General features: G+C 40.4%; 1 protein-coding gene across 9 annotated transcripts in view; it reads left to right on the top strand.

Annotated features, from left to right (window-relative positions):
* Positions 1-13130, top strand: part of pbx3b (pre-B-cell leukemia homeobox 3b) — a 60980-nt gene extending 47850 nt beyond the window's left edge. For 3 of the 9 annotated variants that reach the window (XM_052068026.1, XM_052068022.1, XM_052068023.1), the window contains 7 exons: positions 77-212; positions 1012-1041; positions 5520-5685; positions 6274-6351; positions 6807-6919; positions 8063-8152; positions 11626-13130. In XM_052068026.1, the coding sequence (XP_051923986.1) occupies positions 77-212; positions 1012-1041; positions 5520-5685; positions 6274-6351; positions 6807-6919; positions 8063-8152; positions 11626-11718 (706 nt within the window). In that variant the 3' untranslated portion in view covers positions 11719-13130. The remainder of the gene's footprint in view (positions 1-76; positions 213-1011; positions 1042-5519; positions 5686-6273; positions 6352-6806; positions 6920-8062; positions 8153-11625) is intronic. The other 6 variants (XM_052068024.1, XM_052068025.1, XM_052068027.1 and 3 more) reach the window with 4 other exon arrangements.
* Positions 13131-14184: the final 1054 nt, after the last annotated feature.

Below are 14184 nucleotides of genomic sequence, written 5' to 3'. Positions count from 1 at the left end.
AATCCAAATGGACGAGTTAATGCTGGTCGCACTAATAGGCTCGCCCTGCCTTTCTCTCGTTTTGCTCCCCACTCAGGCGGAAAAGGAGAAACTTCAGTAAGCAGGCGACAGAAATTTTGAACGAGTACTTCTACTCCCACCTCAGCAACCCTTACCCAAGCGAGGAGGCGAAAGAGGAGCTGGCCAAGAAGTGCAGCATCACAGTTTCCCAGGTGGGTAGCGCACATCCAACAGTAGCTGGTGGCTAATTGGGGTGGGAAAGGGGGAAACCTAGAGGAAGCCCTTGCCATGGGTTACACCAGCAAGGCACAGCGTCCTCATCTAACCTTGACATTGTGACTGCCTAATGATGCTTCAGTCAAGGCAGTCTGAGCAGGGCCGCAGGGAGGGGAGGACCATCATCTTGGCCTCAATCAAAGCACTTTGCTGTCCTTTCTTAACTGCCCCAACGCCTTGTCCCCTGCCATCCAACTCCCCCTCGACACTCATTCCCATCCACCACATGCGCTCTCTTTCCTACCTGTCACTCACTCAGGTCAGAAACTGGGAAGAAATCATCAATTTTTAAGATTCTGCGTGCTGTGCTTAACAACACAGTAAGATGTTGTCTTTAAGACTCTCCTAATGCTGCTATCTTCTTTCAACTTAACGGCTTGATCGCTATAGCCTCCTTGTTTGGTGTGAACCTGAAGGCAATATCTCTCACACCTACCCCCCAGGCCCCCTCCACACACACACACACACACACACACACACACACAGATCTAAATTATTATTATGCGCACTCCCCTGTTATTTCCGACACACTACTATCTAGACGCTTAACACAAACACGTTATATTGTATCTATGCTCGTCCTCATGAGGCACAATATCAGGGAGACATGAATCTATAACATAACGATTCATCTGCAGTGTTTTGTTCTGTGTGGGTAGGGGAGTGTTAAGGGGGATATTGAGTGTAGTCATGAAGAGTCAGATACTGTAAAAGCCCATTCTTTTTTGCCTTCAGGGGGTGGGAAGCACCATCACAGTATCTCAGGTATGTCATAACTTCTCCTGATCAACTGTTTTCATTTCTTTGTTACCTCTTTTGTTTATGTATGTAATAGCCACTTCACTGCACAGACCCCCTCCCTGTCACACAACTAGATCATTGCTAATGTTATTATGAATTTAAACAATTAGATATGACTGACATTTTGACAATGGTCCAATTCACATCCCACCTTTAAATTGCACCGTTCCATTGACTATTTTGGTCAGCTCATATTTTTAGCACACTAATTTTCTCATCATATTTTGTGTGTACCGACTACAGTATGTGTCACATGCTGTTTTGCATTTACTTATGTTTGTTTGTTGTATAGCATCAGCAGGATGGTGTTCTGAATATCCACCTTTTGTTCTCTTTACCCCTCTGGCCAATGCACAATCACGCTGCAACACTTAAAGAAATGGGCACCAGTGGAACTTAGCTTAGTTTTCCGAGTGCCTTGCTAAGCAGGCCACTGTACTCGTCCCCATGAGAACAAATCAGTCCTTGCAAGAATTAGAGTGCCTTTAAAAATTCACTTGAAGTCATCACAGGCCCCATTAATGGCTCACTCCTCGACAAACACAGGCCACAGAAGACATTACTATTGACTTATTCTTAATGCTTTAGGTCATTTTAAGTGAGTAGCAAAACACGAGGCTCACCCGAATGCCCAGCGCACCGTAAGTGTGTTATCCCTCACAGCGCCCCAACTTTACATGCTCGCAATCCAATTGCAGTGGCTACTCTGTGGGCTTAGTTAAGTCATTTGTCAAAATCCTGATTTCTTTTCGTGGGCTTTGTTGATTATTCAAACAGTTCAAGTAAAACCATCCATCGAGAGCAGTATGCCAATATCAGTTGGAAGCTTTGCTCAATACATCACTGCTGACGAAACACGCAGCATTATTGTTAGCAAAGTTGACATTGAAATTCTGTCATATTTTCTTTGCCACAATGCATGTTTTTTTCAAGATCTGTGGCTAGTCCCGAACCACGTTATATATAATCTGAATTTGCTTTCTCTCCTTGAGCCACACCCAGTGCATCAGATTAGTGCATTGAGCGAAACAAAGATGAGTGCTCATTCACCTATGGACCTTGCAATAAAGGATGGAATAAAAAAAAATGGTTCCAATCTATTGAAAATTTAGGGTTGTCCAAACTGTAGTCATAGACTGATCATATATTTTCATTTGTAGGGTAGATTATTGATTCAGTTAGAATATAAGAGCTTCTCAACCTCTCAAAATGCGGAGCAACTCTATTGTGTTCTTGCAAACAGTCCACATCCTTATGACACGATCACTGGCTTCAAGGTTGCTGATGTCAGGTATTCTAATGTTTGCACCTCGGCTCTGCCCTTACTTAGCAGTCGACTGAATGCGTGGCCTTCTCCAAGATGGAAGAGAATTAGTTCTATAGATTAGGTTGTGATTCACACCTTGCATTGCTCGATAGTAGGCTGACCCGGAGAACCGCTTATGCCAGTGTTCATTGGGCGGATGAAAAAACTATGTGACATTTAAGGGTTTGCCTCACTATGTGCTTCTTCAACCATATATCGTACATAGTGGTGAACTCATATTACGTGTTATCACAAACGACAGGCGCAACACAGAAATGGATTAGATTTGAACTGTAAGTACTTATCACATTTGACTGGCAAGCTGAAGTATTTGCTTCAATTTTTGCCATGGTGGTTAAAGTGTGGTACGAATTAAACTAGTCACACTTGATTAATTGATTGCTTTCCATTATTGAAATGATATAATCATAAAAAAAATCTGTGAGACAAGAATAATGTTTATAAAATATGTGATTTCCAGTATGTGGCCTGTTAAAAAAATAGGATGAAGATTACATCATTCCAATCCACTATCAGCAGGTTAAGTAAAAAGGATGATAGCCAGGGCTTTCATTGCTTCCAATTAAACCTTGCTTGTTAGTTTAACCTCTAGGTAAACCCATCAAACAATTGATGTCAAGGAAACCCTGCTGCCGACAGTGGGTCTCGCCTGAATGGTCATTAATTTTAATTGCTTAGATATTAAAGATTTAGAGTGCAGAGACGTGCAGGATAGAAATGATCTGTTGTCCTGCAAATCCAGTCACTTTTTATGCCACAACATTGGCTGGCTGCTGGGGATATTAAAATTTAAGCACATGGGTGGAAATTAAATAAAGCGTCATTAGGGGCAGCTGCTCTTTGGATGGTCCAGTGGTGGGCTGGAAGGCCAGTGGGATAGAGTAGATGGGGTGGAGGGTGCAGCAGCACAGCAATGAGACACTCTAATTTATAGAACCATTAAAAGCATGCATCATCTCATCATTTTTCTGCCTCTTATCACAGAGCCAACATCTACTCAGAAGATACATGCAACTTTTTAGGGTCTTGCTGTTCGATGTTTCACTTCAACCACTCTGCTTACCCAGCTCATGCTTTTACCTTACCATCTGACCTTTTACGTCAAATTTAATCTCTCTAGAATGTTCTGTTTTTAACGCACAAACTGAGGGCCCTATTTTGGTTGACTGGCACTCGTGTGTTCGGCGTAAAAAAGGCCATAACCTTTCATGCCGAGTGTACATTGTCATGCCAAGTGTAGTGTCGCCTGTTTGGGGCCGTATTGTGCCTTTATGTTGTTCCAGCACACAGAGTTGCCTCGCCCCCAACTCATCCGTCAATTTTGTCACAGAAAATAGTCTGTTCTTGGAGTCCAAAAAAATAATGCATCGTTATTTTCGTGCTGGAGCAATGGTCTAGTTCAGATGCGTTTGTGAATTTGGTAGACACGCTACACCTCATTGGGTGGTGCTGCCGCGCCCCTGCCGGCTATGCAAATTTGTTTACAAAAAGTACACGGCATTTTAGAATTACAAAATGCAGGTGTAACTCTGTGCACAGGTGGTCTATTTGATCGAGCGCAGTCAAACATATTCAGCGCTCCACAAAAGTGTCTAGTGGATATTTTCCGATTTCATTGATAAATATGATATCAGAGTGGCACAATCCCTCTGAATCATTGTAGGAATCAATTCACTGAACAAACTCTAATCACTATCATGTTAAATATTTTTAAATAGCACCCTCGTCACGACTAGCATGAGGGGACGTCAGATGCATGATCGGGGGTGTAAAGTGGTCTCGAATAGCCCATGTCATATGCACGGCGGACTACATCATCAGCAAGGGGAGATCTTGCAATTTACCGGCCAATGTCACTCCAGTGAGTTTATTACTGTTCCCGCAATGTCAAGCACGGCTTACTCAGGCGTACTGTGCCTCCGACCAGTTTTCATGCAAATGAGGGATGCTGCAAGTATTGACCGCAAAAAGACTACTTCCAAATGCCCCATTATGCCGAATTCTACCTGTAAAATTTCGAGCAAAATACCAAGAGAAAGAAAACTCCACTAATTAGTACAGTTAAACCGTGCTTTGCCCTCGAAGTGCACTTGGCACAAAAATAGGGCCCTGACTGTCATATTAGACCTACAGTATTCTATGCCCGCTATTTATTAAAAGTAATTGTGTTTCCGTTACTAAAATACTGACATATAGAGAAGTAATTTGGGAAAAAAAAACCTGCGTAACTAATGATAATATGCCCAGGCTGGTATGCAATCTATATTTCAAAAAAGTCCCAGTAAAGGAGGGTCAAATATTAATGCCTGCCCCAATTACAGTTTGTATGTATTTCAGGATGCTCGAGAATCAACCCAAGTTCACTTAGCCTGTACTGTATCTGTGCCCTACCTTGTTTCATCAATGTTGGTCAGTGTTGTTATTTTTATTAATTATTGCGTGAAAGCATTATGGTGATCGATGTCTTCACATAAATGAATATCAGTAGTAATTTGTTAATTTGAATTTACAATTGAAGAAAATCTGAGCAAATTTAATATCAGGAGTGCGACTGTTGGCCCTTTCGTTAATCAGTAGCCAAGAAGTAGCTCTATTTTTTCCTTTCTTGCCAGTCAAGAGAAAGTAGTTCATGTTTTTCAAAAGGTAATTTGCTGTGCTAAAAATCATGGTGGAAAGTCTTAAGCGTAATAACATTGCAAAAGTTGTGAAAATGACTGTAGGTAATGATATGCATTTGTTTATTTTCATACCATCTTTTATTTTTTTCCCCATCACTCACTTGTCTGTGTATATCACTGAGAGGAGGGGTGTATCCTTAACAGCCAGCCACGCAGTAACGGACATGTCGAAGCAGCAGGGGCCCCTTGTGTTTGGGTTTTGTCAGGAGACAGAGCTGAGAGCATGTCAGGCTCCCATCCATGAGAAGACACAAGTGGCTCCTTATTATGGCTTAATTAGCTTGTGTACCCAGTGGACATTGCTGCAGGGGCTGGGAATTGGGTACTTGATGGACCCAAACATGACATCTTGAAAGAGTCACACTGCTCAGCGCACGCTGCTGTGGCTGCTTGACGTCTGACTCCTCTGCTCCTCCCCTCTGTGCTCTTCCACGCAGGTATCCAACTGGTTCGGCAACAAGCGCATCCGCTACAAGAAAAATATTGGCAAGTTTCAGGAGGAAGCCAACCTGTACGCCGCCAAGACTGCTGTAAATGCGGCACACGCTGCAGCCGCTGCAGTGCAGAACAGCCAGGCCAACTCCCCTACTACACCAAACTCTGGTAGGCACTTCTGCATAATGAAGGCGAGAGATGGAAAAAAAAAAAAAACAAACAAAAGACTTGCCCTACACCTCAGGCCTTAACCTGCTGCCTACATCCCTCCCTCCTTGCCTCATGCACCATTCACACAGGCGAGAGTGACAGGCTCAGCTCTCAGCTCCCAGCACGGGGATCACAGTGTCTCCCGTCAATAAGACACTTGGTGCCAAGCAAACTCATGCATAAAGGGAGCGTTCCTGACTCGTGAACCGAGAATATATGTATTTTGCGAAAAGAAAAAGAAACACATATCTGAATATTGCCATGGGATTTGTTTTCTTTTGACTTTTCTGTCAACCTCCTGTCATTTTAAATGTAATGGTTATGTAGTCACATGGAATGTGGCACATTATTTGGCGATATAAGTGTAAACATAGCAGCTCGGAGCATCAAGATGATGCCCATATGATCAGTATTTGCATTTCATATGACACCAAAAGGCCAGTTGAAATGCATTGAGTACAATGTAGAATGTGATCAGTTCGGACTGGGATGAACTGCATCAGGAATTGGTAAGCTTATGAAGTGGTCCCTTTTTCTTGCATCCAGGATTCCAGATGAAAGATGAGGAGTTTCAACTGGATTCTGCAGAGAGCAAAAACACTCTTTTAACCAACATGTTTACTGGTACTGGTCTTTTCATAAGCTTCTTCTTGTTCATGTCATTTCCCATGTGATACCTTCCGCCAGTGCTAGACTGGGAGTAGTTGATGTGGAGCAATTGGGAGCTTAAGCGACCACCCACATGTAGAGCCCCTTGTGTCGTGTGATTCTCACTTCATTTGTGTCCATCATGTTGGTAAAAATATAAAGCCTTTTTCAGTCTTCCTGTAAATTTTCCCCATCCATTTGTTTATATGCTTCTTTTGTGTTCCTCCTCCACTCTGGTAGTTGCTTGCTTTATGGGCATTTTCTCTAGTATATTTGTATGTGTCTCTTTGAGTTGGGTTCCATTTATTCAGACGTGTACATGAGTGTGTGCGTGCGTGCGTGCGGTGCGTGTCTGCATTGCTTGTGTGTGAATGTGCAGTCCTATTATAGCCCGTTCATGTTATTCAGCTACTTACATTTTCCCTCTCTAGGTTCTTCAGGTTCTTTTAACCTCCCAAACTCTGGGGACATGTACTTGAGCATGCAGAGTCTGAATGGGGATTCTTACCAAGGGGCACAAGTCGGAGCCAATGTACAGTCACAGGTAGGATTAACAATCAGGGACAGTTCCTCACTGCTGGTGGAGAGAGCTGTCCTTGTCTTGCCTGTGTACTGAGCCACACTCAGTGCAATGTGAAGCACGTTAAACAAAGCAAAACGCATCTTGTGAGTGAAGCCCACCTTTGTTCAGTGAGGCTCTCTGATACCGCCAAACGGCGAACAGTGTCTACTGATTTTTTTGGGATGGAAGATATGGATGACAAAATATAATGTCACAATACCTTTCTTAAGATTCCAGACATAACTCCAAAGTGAACATTTGGTGAATACATTTGGCTTTGACTTGACCTCTTGGGTTGCTATGGGGTATTTGGTCTTGCGGTCGCTCCCTTTGTTACTTTCCTCTGTCCTCTTTTGTCTCATTGTGTGATTGCTTGTTTTGTTTTGTACCAGTCTGCAAGCTTAATGCAACTGTGAATTTACAACAACAATCTAGGATATCAAGTTATCGTCATAAATTTATGCTTTATAATCTGTAGTATATATACACACACACGCACACACATTCTTAAATAGAAATAACATTGGTCATGAGCTAATTTTAATCAGAGATGGCTTTATTTTTCCCTAAAGATATTTTGAATGCTGATTTTTTTAAAAAAGTATTTTTATTCACATGATTTTCCATTTTTTAAGTTTTTATTCTGCATTCTAATTCATCGCTATGATGTTTCAGAAATAAATTACACCTATCGCTGAACCTAACTCTTAATTCATAAAATTACTAAATATAATTACTTTACCTCAGTATGTCGTTATTGTTATTATTAAAACCCGATGTGCTTGAGAAAAAACATGGCCAGAATCGGCACCAGAAAAATAATCTAAAAAACAAACTGCGTTTCAATTTTTTTTTTTAAATAATGCTGACCAGTGTGATGATAAATGCTCAGTTGTTGTGTTTTTGATTTTGGTACTTATTGTGAGTTCTCAAATGTAAATGAATTACAGTAATGTGTTACAAAATCTTGTAGCTTTATGATCAGGTCTGGTTTGCACATTTTCTGTCTTTGGAGTTGTAATGCCGTTTCACCCAAATTATTGTCTGTTCCTGAGTGTACAGTGAGTGTTCCCCTGCTCCTACACACAAAGTTGAACAGCTTGTCCACCTTGTCTGTTCCTTCAGGTGGATACCCTGCGCCATGTTATCAGTCAGACGGCAGGATACAGTGATGCTCTTGGCCGAAACACGATGTACAGTCCACATAGTTTAAATGTGAGTACAAAATCAGAAACGGTGCCCTATTTTCAATAGGATACACAACCAATAAGAAGAATTTATGCCTATGAGTACTCCTGTCTGCCTACAGGTGTTGCTCCACCATTTGTGTTCAAATCTCCATGGGTTTGTTTTATTATTTTTTTTAATGCAACAGTTCTTGAGGTGTTTTTTTATTTTATTTTTTCCAAAAACAAAAAAAATACAGTCAGGTTCATAAATGACATTACATCTGGTAATCAGTCTTTCTCATATTAAATAATACACAAGATATATTTGAGTCATAATATACATGTGCGAAAAATAGTTGATAGTCTCTAAGCGAGAAAATGCTGTTGTCCTTACCGGCAGCTTTCGGTGTTATTTTGTCTCTGCTGAAGCCTTATTACTCTAAGCTTTCCCGACATGTCAGCCCCCAGCTAGATCAAGTGTTTTTCACTTTCTCACAAGGTTTCTCACTTCCATTTGCGTTGCAGCCCTGTGCCTAGTGGCTCACTCGAGCTTTGCACAATCCTGACAAAAATAGCAATGGGCAGTACTGAGTCATCCTCACCTTTGCCCCCAATATAAATGAAATAAAAATGGAAAAACTGGGAATCGGGTGTCACAAACACGCAAAAATAATCTTTGTGAATAATCCATTGTTGCACTGCATCTGTTTTCATCCAGAAAGTGCTTTGTAGACATATTAGCATAGACTAACCTTTAGCGTTGTTGATGGTGACGTAGATGGATCCAGTAAAGGCTAGGTCATGCCTAGAGCCAAGCAAAGTCAGGCTGGCTAAGACTGGCTCTCTTGGCGAGACCCTGGCTTGTCACTTCCACTCAGCTCTCCCCACCTCAGCCAGGCCGAGCCCTCCCTCCTCCTGACTGGCAGGAGAATATGTAGCGACAAGCTGCCGGACGCTGCTGAACTCTGCTTCGACACTGATTTGAGGCATCACTCCCATTGGTTGGGAAGCAACACAAATTTGTCTCTCTGATATGACAGCTAAAAAGCTAGGCCAAAACGTTGCTCTTTTTCAGGAAAGCAAGGATGGTTTGATTGTTGCAAATGGATGTTTGCAATCTATCATTTAAATGGCCAACAAAGGCATGAGGATAAAACAAATACATATTAAGCCCAAACGGTGAAAAATGCAGGCCTACTCCAATAATTGTTCTATACAATCAAATGCAGTGCTGACTCTGCTTTAAGAGATGGGTAGCGATTAATACAAAAGACTCCATTACTAAATGAACAAGCATGAATAAAAATGCCAGAACTCATTTTAGAAGTGTTGTTTGAGTTTGAATGGCTTATTTGACTTCCTTTCCAGGGGCATAGCATCATCAGTCCCAAGTTTTCCATTCAAACAGCAGGACTGGAATTTGCCAATTTTTTCATTGACCAATGTTGCCCTCATGGTAGCAAGTTGTAGTGGAAAGGTGACGTGACAAGAAGAAAAAAAAAAAGAAAAATAATCGCAATTCTGCTGATGTACTTTTGATTGATTTCCAAAAATTTACACCATACATATAGTGTATCTACCCCGCCTGGTGCCCAATGTCATGGCTCCAATTCTCACGCAATCACAATGAGGACGAGCCTATCTATCTATCTATCTATCTATTAGGGATGTGAATCTCAGCACTGAGGATGATTCGATACACATCACGATCCACTGCCAGCGATGCGATACTTAAACGATACATGGAATTTTCTGGCGATACGATGCGATACGTTTCACTGTCGTCACGATGCGATACGATTCGATACACATTAAGTTCAAATCAATGCGATCCGATACGATACAATGCAATTTGTTGCGATATTGTGCAATTAAACATGATGCAAATAAGCAAAGAAAAAAAGCTTTTAAAAAGATGGAATTCAGTATGGTATTACAAAAAGGATACCACTTTATTCCTTATAAAGAGTAGAACTTGTAAAACAACTTATTTAAGCCCTTTCACAATTGGGTTTTGTGCAAAGAAAATGTAAACAATTTGGCACCTGAGACTCACAGCTGTTGCTATAGTGTAAACACAAACAGACTCTCACTGAGTGTCTTATATGAAATATTCATATATATATATATATATATATATATATATATATATATATATATATATATGTGTATATATATGTGTATATATATATATATATATATATATATATATATATATATATATATATATATATATATATATATATATATATATATATATATGAATCTATAGCGCAAGATGTCCACCCATCCACTGTAAGTGCAACTCTTTGCGCACTGTTCAGCGACACAGTAATCTCACTTCTCACTTTGTTGTACACATCGGGAATATGTTTGTAAGTGAACACAGACCTGTCTGGTATTTTATACCTGGGTTCCAAAACGTGCACGAGCTGTCTGAAACCCTCGTTGTCCACCACGCTAAGGCAGGAGGTCTTTGCATATGAAATAAGCAGTGGCCTTAGTTATAGCCATTGCGCGGTCACAGTAAGTTGCAAGGGGACTCCCAAAATAAGAGGCAATTTTTTTTCTGATCCTGACCTGGTTTACCAAGAGTTTCTCCGGTGTCCGACGAGGAACTGGGCGGGGAAGCGGGAGGGAAACTTGTCGGTGATCTGGTGCCATCGGTTTAAGTGGGTCTGCATATTTGTGGTGCTGCCGTTGTATGGCTTCTTAGTGCGACATTCCTTGCAAATTACGGAGGTTTTATCAAGCTTTCCGTCTTTCTTTTCGAAGCCGTAGTATTTCCAAACATAAGATTTGAATGTTGCGGCTGCATTAAATATACAGTAGTAGTTTCCTTGCTGCTGCGTGCGCTAACTTCCATAATGTTTCGCTCGTTGTGTACTGGACTGTATGTGACGCACGGCTACCGTCCGTATTCAACACAAAACGCAAAGCAATGATGGTGCATTCATTGCGCCTAGGAAAGGGCAGATATGTGACGTTTAACATGAATAAAACGGCGATTGAATCGGATTTTGCCGATACCCATCAATGTATCGTGATGAATCGCGATTTCACCGATACCCATCAATGCATCGTGATGAATCGCAATTTCACCCGTCAATCGCGTCGTACCAGGTGAATGAGCCGATGCACTCGGATCGCGGACGTGCGCATCGATGTATCGATTAATATCGATTATTTTCCACACCCATACTATCTATCTATCTATCTATCTATCTATCTATCTATCTATCTATCTATCTATCTATCTATCTATCTATCTATCTATCTATCTATCTATCTATCTATCTATCTATCTATCTATCTATCTATCTATCTATCTATCTATCTATCTATCTATCTATCTATCTATCTATCTATCTATCTATCTATCTATCTATCCAGATGGACTGATGTTTGTTGTGGTGTGAGAGCTTTGTTCTATCTAAGGATTGGTGATTAAAACTGTCATGTAATCAAATTGCGGAGAAATGTGATAATCATCTCTATCTCCCCTTGTTTGTGTCTAAGACTAATGGTGGGTGGCAAGATGCAACAACTCCGTCTTCAGTTCTATCTGCGACAGAGGGACCCGGCAGTGTGCACTCGGATACCTCCAACTGATCCACTCTCCATGCATTTAAGCCTCAAGCTGGGCAGGGACTTTTAACTGACTGCACAACTGCAGAGGACCTACAAAACCTTTTCACGTCACTTTTTTTTGTGCATTTGTTATGTCCCACGACTACATGCCACATGTAAGGATGAACATTTTTACCTTGAAGAGTCAACTTTTCATGATTGTCTCAATGTTTTCTTTGTAATTCAGATGCTTGTTGAAGGGTAAGCGCACACACTGCATGTGCAAATATCAAAGAGCCCTCTGATATTCATCAAACGTTCATGTTATCTTCTGTATTGGAAATACAGGATGGGTATTTACATGACATTTAAAATGTCAAATGTATGTGATTGCTCTTTTTTATTTCATATTTTAAAAATACTTTTTTCTTTGTGTTCTTCGAATTAATGGATTGAAGCAGCTGTTAATGTGACCGTAACAATGCTACTGTTGACAGCTCAATGGCAGCTTTGTGGTTACTTCCAAGTACAAACCAATGATTCTTCATATCTGGAGCATAAAGAAGTGTCATTGATTGCATTACCACGACATGACACCATCCCATATTTTATCATGCGATGTTTGCCATGTACATATGTAAACATTTTATACTGCTTGTGGTAGTCATCAAATCTCCCACAGTCGATCATAACTCGCGAGTCCCAGTGACACCAACGTGTACAAAACATAACTTAAGAGTGCTTAAACTTCCCAACAATCAATACACAGCTTTATTGCCTCATTACAAGTCATAACAACAAATTCCATAATTTCTGTAGCTTAGAGTGCTCACATACTACCTCTCAACATTTTTTGCCTAACTTCTTATTTTTTTAATTGTTTTACTTGTTTTAATAACATCTTGCAACACTTCCTCATTCTCTATGTAATGTAATGTATATTTTAATCTTTTAATAAAACTCTGTTGCTATCTTGCAGCTTAAAATGACAAAAAAGGTGAATCTGATGACATTAACATCATGAAAAATAGCAGAGCGAGTACATTGTTGGTCTGTGGCTTTTATGAAGGGGTACGATAATATTGCGATAAATAAACAGTACAACTGTTGTAAATACTTCAAAAAAACATTTTGAATGTTGCTCATCTTATTACTAAATCATACCCCAAAAAATGAAAAAAAAATCATTATGAAGACTGTAATGCATAGAAGTTTCAGTATTCAGAACTGTATATTTCCAGCTCTGTTCAACAGGGTTCAAACTTCCTTTCTCTTTTTTCTATTGTATGTTATTCTGAAACTGAAAAGTCATGACAAATGATTTGTGGCAGTGATTCAAATGTAATAAAAATGTTTAGTGTTGCTTTCTAACCAGACGACACCCTGGACTGAAAAGTCTTTCTTGTGGTAGTTGTGTAATTTAAAACATGAATAAAACTTTTGCTTTGATGACAGCATGTCGTTTTTTTCTTGAATTTTATATGTACTGTATATGTATATATACAGGTATATATATATATAGAGAGAGAGAGAGAGAGAGAGAGAGAGAGAGAGAGAGAGAGAGAGAGAGAGAGAGAGAGAGAGAGAGAGAGAGAGAGAGAGAGAGAGAGAGAGAGAGAGAGAGAGAGAGAGAGAGAGAATTTATTGACTTTGTGGACAACCTATATCCAAACCTTTACCACAAGTTCAAATGTATCATTTTATTATTTTGTGAAGGATGACAAGCTTTCCAACGTAAAAATGTTCCAATCATCCACAACATTTTGGGCAACTATTCATTACATTAAGGGGCTGCCCGGTGGTCCAGTGGTTAGCGCGTCAACCTCACAGTGCAAAGTACTGGGGTCAATTCCAGTGCCGGCCTCCCTGTGGCGTGTTTGCATGTTTTCCCCAGGCCTGCGTGGGTTTTATTCGGGTACTACGGTTTCCTACCACATTCCAAAAACATGCATGGTAGGCTGATTGAACACTCTAGAATTGACCACAGGTGTGCGTGTGAGCATGAGAGGTTGTTTGTCCTTCTGTGCTCTGCGATTGACTGGCAACCAGTTCAGGGTGTCCCCGCCTATTGCCCGAAGTCAGCTGAGATAGTTTCCAGCACCCCCCGCGACTCTTGAGAGGATAAGTGGATCGGGAAATGGATGGATGGATAGATTTATTACATTCCACAAAATTTCCCTATTTACAGTGAACTTAATACCTCTACATTTCTCAACCAACTGACTATACTATACCAACAACTATAACTATAACTTGCTCTATTTCGGTTGCTTTGTTGTTATGCTGATAGCAATTGATATACCGGTAATACTAATGTTTTCTTCATTACCATGAAAAACAATACCTAGGGGGAAAAAGTAAAATCCTAAAATGTTAGCATGCTGGCATTGGATCAGTTCAGATTGTAATTATCACCAAATTGTCACTAAAAATGATCAATGGGCTTTAAAGTTCTTTACACATGTTCCAATTTTGCTTCAAGTTATGGTATCTTAGCATTTATAATTA

Source organism: Hippocampus zosterae, chromosome 6 (genome assembly GCF_025434085.1).
Source record: "Hippocampus zosterae strain Florida chromosome 6, ASM2543408v3, whole genome shotgun sequence".
In the NCBI taxonomy this organism is placed as follows: domain Eukaryota; kingdom Metazoa; phylum Chordata; class Actinopteri; order Syngnathiformes; family Syngnathidae; genus Hippocampus; species Hippocampus zosterae.
The sequence above is the reverse complement of the archived record's forward strand: the minus strand, read 5'-3'. Positions and strand labels throughout refer to the sequence as shown.